Raw genomic sequence first — 10,062 nt, 5'->3', positions numbered from 1 at the left:
GGGTAGGCTCTCAGGCCCCAAGGCATCCCCTTGGGTTAATCATGGGACTACATATGGTGTATGGGTGAAGGGAAGTTATATGGTTTACTTTATTTTCACGCTTATGAGATTTTACTGGATTACAGTCCAAATCTTACTGTTATTGTTAAATCTGATTTCTATCAAATATTGTATGGCTAGGATTCTGGAGTATAGAGGTTTAGCTCTAATCAAGCTGGTAAATCTTTATGGACCTAAGGATACCCCTGGAAAGGCTCATATCCCCCAAGGCATTCCTTTAGGGTGGCTCCCTTTGCTGTGTGCTTAGGGTAAGCCTTTATTGATGTCGTTATGGGGAACTACATAAAGGTGTTCGGTTGGAGGGTTTTACTATGGTTTTGAAATATGTTTTAAACATTTACTATTTTAAATATATATATATATATATTCATTGGTTTTAATTGGAACACACTAGACATCCTATTCCAATCTCCAGAAAACATGGTACTCTGAAAGTTTCCTATGAACTAAAATCTTCATAACTTTTACTTGAAGAAAATATCAGTAGAACCACAATTCATCCCGAACACATGTAGACATCTGAATCAACAAGAAAATATTATATTTTTCAATTTATGTGTGTGTCCTTCAGCATCATCTGGTGGTTATGTATTACTGAGCTTCCAAAAGCTCACTCTTTTACTCAACATTTCAGGTTAAAAGAATCGTACAAGTGCATCTATTGACATCAGTAAAGGAGTTTCACCGACGTTGGTTGTGGAGTATTGTACATGTGATTAGAGGGCATGTAGGTTGTATTTTATTTTATATACGAGCCTGAAATCTGTTTTATTTCTTAATATTGGTAAATTTTACTTTTATATTTATAAATTGTTTTATGATCTTAACTGTTTTAATAAGAATTATAATTTTTCTGAGATTTTTACGGTGGGTCACTCTAGTGGCCCTAATGTGAAACCCGAATCGGATCGTGTCACCTGCATCATTCTATGGGTGTTACAGTTTACAAAAACACAAGGTACTTCAGAGTTATTGAACGACACAACCTTTCTTTTAATCAAATCCTCCACTATCCTTTTTGAAAGCAATACAATTTTCCATGTTATACACTGGGATATTACTGTGGTATTCACAAGTCTCATTTTCATTGTACCATTTTGGATAATGTGGTTTGAGCTGATTCACATACCTTGGAGCTACCACATTGCTTTAACCAAGCCTTGGAAGAGCTCGCTATATGTCAACGAAATTGGTGTAAATGACATATTCTCATTGTTGTTTTCACGCTTTGTTGCACCTTGTGAATTTGTACCTTCAGTATTTGGCTTGTTCATAGAAATATTTACATTTTTTACATGTCATTCCTTTTTTTTTTCACAAAGGGAATTTCTGTTGAGTTTTGTCCACAAGAAATTTGGCCTTTTTTCAGTGCCCTCTCAACATTTCTCCACTCATAACTATGTCCGAAAAACTTCGTGGCGACTCCTAACATATGGTCGATGTAAGGAGATTTCAAGGTATATATGAACATTGTCATAAATTTTCTTTCAACTAATGGAGGATGGACCTAGTCTGCAATATCCCTCTAACGTTAAGCATACTAACGAAAACTTTCATTGTGATTCATTTCTATATTTTGGAGGGTGACCCTATCAGGCATCCTATCCGCGACATGTTGATATTGTTCTTTGACGGAATTAGCCAATTCTTTCCATGATCCTATTTGAGCTTGAGTTAATTGATTATACCATCTTGAAGTAGACCTAATCAAACTTGATTTAAAGTAATGAATCAAAAGTTTATCATCTTTGAAAAAACATGTTCTTCTCATGATAAACATTGTCAATTGTGTATCATAACAGGTCTTGCCCTCATACTTTTCTAACTCTATAATTTTAAACTTAGGGACAGTATCAAATCAGGTATTAGGCTCAATTCAGTTGTGTCTATCTCTTGGGAGTTGTGCCCTCCCATTTCTTTAAGAAAGCCTTTACACCAATCCTTCAAATGCTCGATTATTTATTTCTTAGCCCTTTCGATATCATCAAGGTCTGGTACCATGTACTCATTTAAATTGTTTTGAGGATTTGTTAAGGTTGTTTGAGCTTTGACAACAATATGAGCTGATAGGAGATCCAACAGACTTCTCTGGCATGATGACCAGTCTTGGGGCAACCAGAGGTGCAACACATTCAGAAGTTTCAGTTAGTGCAACAACCGACTCATTTCCTTCCTCCACATTCATTCCATCCAACTTTGAGACAATCTGATCCACCATGCTAGACTGATTTTGCATGATGCTATCCATAGTAGATTTCTGCATCTGTTCCATTTTCACTTTCCAATCATGATGCATCTTTAGTAGATTCTCCTACATCTCTTTCTTTAACTGTTCAAATTTTGATTCCATTTTTTACCTCGAGTATTATGATCACGTCCCCTTTTTCTTCTAGTATCTTTTGTCACATAATCTTTCATAAATTAATTTTCTTATTCCTATAGCCATGAATGCATGTTATGAATTTCTACTAATCAAATGCATGAATGCTTATGCAAGTGTAAAAATCCAATGTAAAAGGCATTGATCTTTAATAGGGATTATCATAGGAAAACTTTCATTAGAAGAAAAGTATCAAACATGACAAAGCAGTTTTGACAACAGGTAGGGTCTCGCCCTCATAATCAGTACTAAAAATTAGTTTATGAGCCCAGTGACCTTCTTATTGTAATCAAAGACTGGACTGGTAAGATCTAAAACAACTTATGCAATATTAAACAATTCCCTTGTATAACGAGCTACTTCACCCATTTGAGCTATCGCCTTTCCCATCATACGTTTCTGCTCAGCTACTATGGCTCGATAGTACTCGGAGGAGTTTTTCAACCCAGAATTGATATTGTTAATATCCTTCTCCAGCAAGTGATTTGGATGCGGCATTGTTGAAGCTCGCCCTCTAACCTTGTAACTTGTCCTCGTAGGGCCTTATTCTCTTCACGAGAAAACCTTAGTTTCATCGAAGCAGGCAAGACTTACACTTGATGTAGATATTCCGTTTTGATCCCCGAGCTCAAGATTCCTGGTTTTAATATGGTTCAATTATTCTTCGTGCCTTAATTACATCTTTTCCATTTCTTTAGTGAGATCCTCCACTTGTTGATTTTTTGTTGAGTACTCTACATCCATGATGTGATTTCAGCCTACTTCCTATCGAGGAGGCGATTCCAACTCTGTCTCTTTGTCCAAATTTCATTCTTTCTCGATTCTCTTTCGTCCTCAAGCTCTTGAATTCTTAAGTCTATGTGTTTGAACTATTCTAGCATGTTATTAATTTCAACTTCCAATTCCTAGATTCTATTCCTTTCTTGTTCTTCTCATTGAAGATTTTCTTTTTTCAGCCTTTCGATTTCTCAGTTGTAGGCTTTAGTTTTCTTGATCATTTCCTTACCATCGGCTTATAATTCCTCTCTCTTTTTCGTCTCAACTTCAAGCTTTTTGAGATGATGATTGTTCTCCTTATCCAAGACTTTAAAACGACACTTTAGGGCCCCTATTTCTTTCACTCAGCGACTGCTTTGTAAACGTCTTTTTCTAAACTCATGTGGAATATCACATCTTTCACATTTCCACTTTTCTTTGACCATTCATCTCTTTCATCTTTGAACTCTCTCCTTAGAATCTCGACCTCTAAAGGTGCCTCTCATACCACTTCTTCCATCGGGATATTGTTTTCATCAAGCTGTGGAAGATTCTCATTCTCTCTACAAGGCCTCCAATCTTCGTAATCAAGGGTCACCATTACTGATGATGCTACTAACAAGCTTCGAAAAGTTTTACTCTGTTGCTCAGAGATTTCTCAAATCTTAGACTTATAATGTCCTCCTTGGAAAAAGAATTTAGACGTAGCCAACCCTTGGGTGACGGGCATAAACTAACGCGCTCCATATTACCTCAGAACTAATAGCTGGGCATATGCGATGGCTCCCCATATTCCTAGGAGCCTTACCCAATCATGGTCCTTTATGCGATAAAGGACATATCTCAGATAAAACCAAGGTGTTTTACACACGATTTCTTTCTCCTTAAGGTTTTTGAAAGCAGTAGTCCATCTATCCTCAGGGGTATCTGTTGCCCACTCCTGCTTGAGAAAATCTTCTAACGGAAAAGAATTGGATAACATTGTCCTAATAGTTGTATTTTCTTCCTTCAAAAAACGAGTTTGGATCCATACGATCAGTAATTGAGCACATCCAAAGAATCACCCTCCTCTATGCTTACGACAGGCACTTAGGGTTCAAAAGGTTTCAATCAATACTGTCAGCATAGTGTTGATTTATCTTTTCAACTAATCAAATAAATCCCACACAGCTGATTCCACATACCCCAAAATCTTTTGGAAGATCACAAGGCCATAAATTCCTAAGACCAATAAGATTAATTTTGTCATTATTAGGGTGTGTTTCGATAACCTTCTTGGTGGCTTGCCATGCAACTTATTCACCTTCCCCTTTTTTCGTGATCTGTTCTGAGGCCCATTTCTCACCCATTCCTGTGACATTTACTATCTTTTTTTGAACGAATGAGGTTAAACAAAGCAATATACTCCTCAATGGTTGGGGTCAAATCAAGCCTATTGAAAGTATACCATGTATAGGATGAGTTCCAAAACTGAGCTAGAGCTTAGATAAAAGGTTCCTCTAAAGTAACGAAAAGAAAATCTGCGATGTCACCATACATTCTTTGGAATGTTTTTCTTCTCATTGCTCTTCAAACTATTCTCGATTACATTTAGGTCCTCGATGTCATTTTGCCGAACATCGATGTGAGTATATCTAGTCAGCCCTGATATATGGTCCTCCGACAGACTATCTCCTAATTCGTTTTTAGCATTCTCGGACCACACACATACTTTAGTAGATGGGTAGTTCTAGTTCAGGTACTTTTTCTCCATGTATGAAAAATTTTCCAAAGAGAGTCACCCACAGATCAATGCATTCTTTCATGATATTATGATGATAGCACCAAAAATGAAAACAAACAAATAGAACAAAAGGAAACGCAAGTCAATAAGGATAATAAAAAAAAAGCAAAATAAAGGTAAAACAAACATTAGCTACCCAACATGGCATTTACCCAAGCATATTTTTTTAAAATAAGAATCTTACCCAGACATGCTCTCTACCCCCACATAATTAGATATCAAAACCACACCTTAACCACATGATATGTAGTTCACATGCTTTTATTAGAAAGTAAATATATTCTACAGACTGAAAGGTAAAGGTTAGGAGGCATTCTTCCTTTGTGTACTTATTAGGGTGATCATTGTTGGACGAAGTTTCGACATGGTTTCTGACGCACAAGGTTCACTATATACAAGGTGTTGGTTCTAAAGTAATGAAGGTACACAAATTGTCTGTAATACCCCAAAAAATTGACCAGTGACTAAAATGTAAGTTTTGAAAGTTTGGTGGCTAAAGTATAAACTTAGAAAAGTGTAGGGACTGAAATTTGTAATTTTTAAAAGTTATATATTTTAGCCGTAAATGAAAAGTTTGGCCGAAAACAAGGATTTTAGTGGAAATCATATTTTCGGTACGAGATTTGTGTTAAATGCTATAAAGTGGTAAAGTTTGGTATTAAATCGGATAATCAGATCGAATCAAAATTTCACAAAAATGTGAAGGATGCTAGATAAAGGTTGGAAATATTATTTATATATTTTAGAAAAGTGAAATTTAACATGGATCAATGGAATTAAGGTCGATTTTTCATGTTAAGCCAAAATTTTGGAATTAGGTGATTAAATTATAAATTTCAAAAATTACAAGGACAAACATGAAAAATTAGAATTAAGATATTTTCTGAATTTGATGAGGTAAGGGATGATGTCATGGACTGGCATGGGTGTAATTTTGAGAATTCATTAATGGTAAGTTAGTCTTTTAGCCTAAAATAAAAAAAAAATTAGTTATAATTGATTTTTTAAGGGTTAAAGTAAGAGATTTTTTTTAGAATGCTCGTGAACTTCTCTTCTCTCCTCCAGCAGGTTGCTGAAACCCATAGCCAAGGTAAGCAAATTTATTTTCTTCCATTTTTGACCAAATTTAGTGAGTTTTGAGACTAAAACGTGAAATAAGAAATTCACCTACACTAATTTCTCTATAAGATGGTGTAATTAATTCTTGGTTTCATGTTTAAATGGTGGTAATGGGTGATTTATGTGGATGAAGGGGAAGTGTGATTTTTATGATTAAAGATTGATTCTTGATATTAGAAGTGTTGTAAGAATTGATGAAGAACCTAAGGATGCAAATTAATGAAAACTGTTTAGATGTTTGAATTTGGCAGTGAGTTTGAAAATTCACCAGAAATTCTATGAAAATGATTAGAAGGTGATTTTTATATATTGTGTTCGTATATCAATCTAGTTTTGTTTAAAACAAACGGGGATCAGTTTCAAGGTCTATAAAAAAATATATGAATTTTTAACCGAGGAAAGGTCATAAAAACGGGCAGCAGATTCTGCATAAAACAGATTCTGTCAGTCAACTTTAAAAATTCACCATAAATTGTACAGATTGAATTAGAAGGATTTATTTATATGGATAGATTCTTATTCGAGTCTAGTTTTCAATGGAAGAAACGGAATCAAATTCCAGTGCGTAAATTATACAGAATATTGATTCTTTAAAGATAGCACAAGTTGTCTGAATATGGAAATTTGTAGAATTTAAGTTGAAATGGATTAGAAGATGAAGAATAATGTTTAAATGTTGAATATATTTTTGGATTCTTGGAATTGAAGTTAAATGGCAAGAGACCATTTTGAATAAATTGGAAATGTTGAGAAGAATTCTAAAAGAATTCATTCTAATGGTTAGATGGTGGAATTCGAAAGGTTCCAAAACTTTGGGGACTTGTTTACAAGTTCTTAAATGAAGAAGTATTATTTGGGTATTTTATTCAAGTTCTGGAATTTTAGTAATTAATGTAAAATTATCATAATGGCGAAGGACCATTATGAATTAAAGGAAAAGTTGAGTTGAATTTTAGAAAGAATTCAAAAATATGTGGTTTGACGTTATAATGGAGTTATGATTTAGGTTGATATCGATTTAGTTATCAATTTTATTTTATAGATTCTCAAATGTCAAAAATGAGCTTATGTTAGAACGATACTAATATGTAGTTTAAACATTTTGTGTTATAATTTCGTATTGTCAGATTTCAATAAAACTAGCAATCCGAACAATCTAAAAGGAAAGGACAAAGCTTGTGACTAGTATTATCGTATACAAGTTCTTAAGTGAGGCAAAGGTGAGTGCAATTTATTTATTTAATTATTTTGATCGAGGACGACTTGCGATAAGTCAACCTCACTTTATTTATTTCAAAGATATGAATTATGTTTTGATTATGAAATTATATCCATAATTTCTTTAATAAGTTTTATGAAAGTTTTTGGACATGAATTGTCCATGTCACATTTTAAGAATATGAATTAAATATATTTTCGACTCTGATATGATGTTTATCAAATGGTTAAGAAATGAACTAAAAGCCCACTGTATGTTATATTGAGAGTCAAAGCTACAATTGGCATGCCATGAGGTGGAGTGATTATCTGTTCTGATTTTGATATACTGTGGTGTAACGGAGTGTACACTAGTATATATATATATATATATTCTGATCTGAATGCACTTGGTGTGCATATTGTTATTTCTGATGTGATAGCACTATGTGTGCTTATCTGTTCCGACTGATGATCTGATATATGTATTGCGCACACTCGTCTGACTCACGTATCTTATATTCTCTTAAAATATACTTTGGGCTATAAAAATGAAATAAGAAAGTTATGAAAAGTGTCTGACTACAAAGAATTATGAATTTATTATTCTATCTGATCTGATTATTTATGATCTTGTGAAAATTATCAGATGATTATTTTCAGGTTTATTATAAAGTTCAACATGAGATATCTGGTTTGAATATTCTGAAGAATTTCAGTCTGTATTATTTTAATGATTTTATATATTTTGATATTTTATTTAATTATTCTCACCTTTAGTATTACTGCCTCACTAAGTTATACTTAGCGCGTGATGATTTTCATGCGTAGGTTCTAGTAAGGATATGTACAATCGGTAAGGAGCTATCGGAGCATCTTTTGGAAAGACATACATATCATCAGTATCAGTAAGACATCTATGATGTTCCTTTTGACTTATAGTGGCATGTATAATTATGTCAATAGTTTCTAATTATCGTATTTATTTTAAATAAATTGTAATAGTAAACTAGAACTATTTTAGTTTATTTTACTTAGTTTAGTTTTATTGGTAACTATGCATGACAAGAATTTATTACATTATTATGTTTTTAAAAGGTTTTACAAAAATACATGGTTTAGTAAAATTACTGAATAAATAATGAATTTATTTTCCTGTAATAAAGAAAGAAATTATAATATGAAATATACTTTAAAATAGATTTTTTTTAAAGTTAGAACAATAGTATTTTCAAAGAAAATTTTTTTTTACGGAAATTTCAGTTCAATAAATGTTTTCAGTTTGATGTGACATCGTTAACTCGTATATCGAGACATATACGGGTTAAGGGTGTTACATTTATCGGTATCAGAGCTACAGATTTAGCAGATTCTCGACCTAAATCGAACCTATAATATGTCAAAAATATGCACATGCCACTAAGATGTCGAAATTACTGATATGGTATGGTCTGATGATTTTATTTATGATGCTGCTCCTTACTAACGTAAATTTGTGCTTTTGTTTAGATGTCGAGTTCGGAAGGCATAAGACAGGCCACCAAAGAAGAGGTTCCTGAGGGAACTGGTAGTGGGAGTAGTAACGAAGTAGAACACGTACCTCAACATCAGGGAGAACTTGTACATCAAGGAGTACCCACTCTAGATCAGGGAACTTTCTTACAAGCTTTAGAGGCTATACTGGCTCGATATCAGCCGGCGGCAGCACCTCCTCTTCCTCCGCCTCCACCTCTTCCTCCAGCTCTGAGAATATCGGTTCCGAAAGAATTAAAAAGCTTAGGAGCTGTAGAATTTAAAGGCGAAGCAAACGAAGGTCCAGTAGAAGTAGATATGTGGTTGAATGATGTGAAAATAATGTTGGACAGTCTTCACTGTTCCGATGATGAAAGATTAGAGGGAGTAGTTTCATTATTACGAGGTCAGGCTCGTATATGGTGGACGAACGTGACGACACGTGTTCCTCCAGATCAGATCATATGGCGGTTTTTCTTAGAAGCATTTCAGAAGAAGTATATTAGAGAGCAATTTATTACTCAGATGAAGCATGATTTCTTTAATCTGATTCAGGGTGGTAAATCGGTGTACAATTATGAATGTGAGTTTAATAAACTTGCTCGATATGCCTCAGAGATGATTCCTACTGAAAGAGACATATGTAAGAAATTTATTCGAGGTCTTCGTCCCAGACTCAAGGAACTTCTGTTGGCTGCGAACTTGACCACTTTTCAGGAAGTAGTGAACAAAGCAAAAGATTTGGAAATGGCACAAAATGAGAATTTTCTGATAGAGCAGAGACGACAGTCTAAAAGATCCGGAGCATCATCATCTTTTCAGTCTAAAAGAGGTTGAGGTTCCAGTTATCGATATCAAAATAAAACTGAAAGTGGTGCTTCTAGTCGTAAAGGATTTGAGGCAAAATAAAAAAGCCGACAGTCTCATATGACAGTTTTAGGAGCCAGTAGATCAGCTCGATCACAGGATCAAATATTACCATGTCAGTATTGCGGTAAAAATCACCCTGGAGTTTGTAGAATGAAGACTGGAGCTTGTTTCCGTTGTGGAGATACCAATCACTTTGTCAGAGATTGCCCTTTAATTGGGGAGAGACCAGTGCAGACAGAAAGGTCTGTAGCAGTATCTCAGAGAGGCAGTAGAGGCAGAGGTAGAGGGAGGGGATATTCTGATACAGCCTCCCAGTCTGACGTTCGTGCTCCAGCGAGAACTTATAACATCAAGACTAATGATGATCGTGACGACCCAGAGATCA

At 34.5% G+C, this 10,062-nt stretch overlaps 1 protein-coding gene across 2 annotated transcripts; it reads left to right on the top strand.

Moving 5' to 3' along the window:
* Positions 1 to 5,995: 5,995 nt before the first annotated feature.
* LOC120152712 lies at positions 5,996 to 10,062 on the top strand. Of its 2 annotated transcripts, XM_039164874.1 has the most exons (4): positions 5,996 to 6,069; positions 7,226 to 7,318; positions 8,127 to 8,203; positions 8,805 to 10,062. In XM_039164874.1, exon 4 carries the CDS (start codon positions 8,805 to 8,807, stop codon positions 9,642 to 9,644), a length of 840 nt encoding a protein of 279 aa, XP_039020805.1. In that variant the 5' UTR covers positions 5,996 to 6,069; positions 7,226 to 7,318; positions 8,127 to 8,203; the 3' UTR covers positions 9,645 to 10,062. The 2 variants fall into 2 exon arrangements, with proteins under 2 accessions (XP_039020805.1, XP_039020806.1); XM_039164875.1 differs by lacking the exon at positions 7,226 to 7,318 and having other exon boundaries at positions 6,031 to 6,069.

This window comes from Hibiscus syriacus, unplaced genomic scaffold, assembly GCF_006381635.1.
Source record: "Hibiscus syriacus cultivar Baekdansim isolate YM2019G1 unplaced genomic scaffold, ASM638163v2 tig00111095_pilon, whole genome shotgun sequence".
NCBI classification, from domain to species: Eukaryota; Viridiplantae; Streptophyta; class Magnoliopsida; order Malvales; family Malvaceae; genus Hibiscus; species Hibiscus syriacus.
This window is presented reverse-complemented; position numbering and strand designations above follow the sequence as displayed.

Excerpts from the sequence above, each read along its gene's own strand:
- LOC120152712 (XM_039164874.1), top strand. The coding sequence starts at position 8,805 with ATGTCGAGTTCGGAAGGCATAAGACAGGCCACCAAAGAAGAGGTTCCT.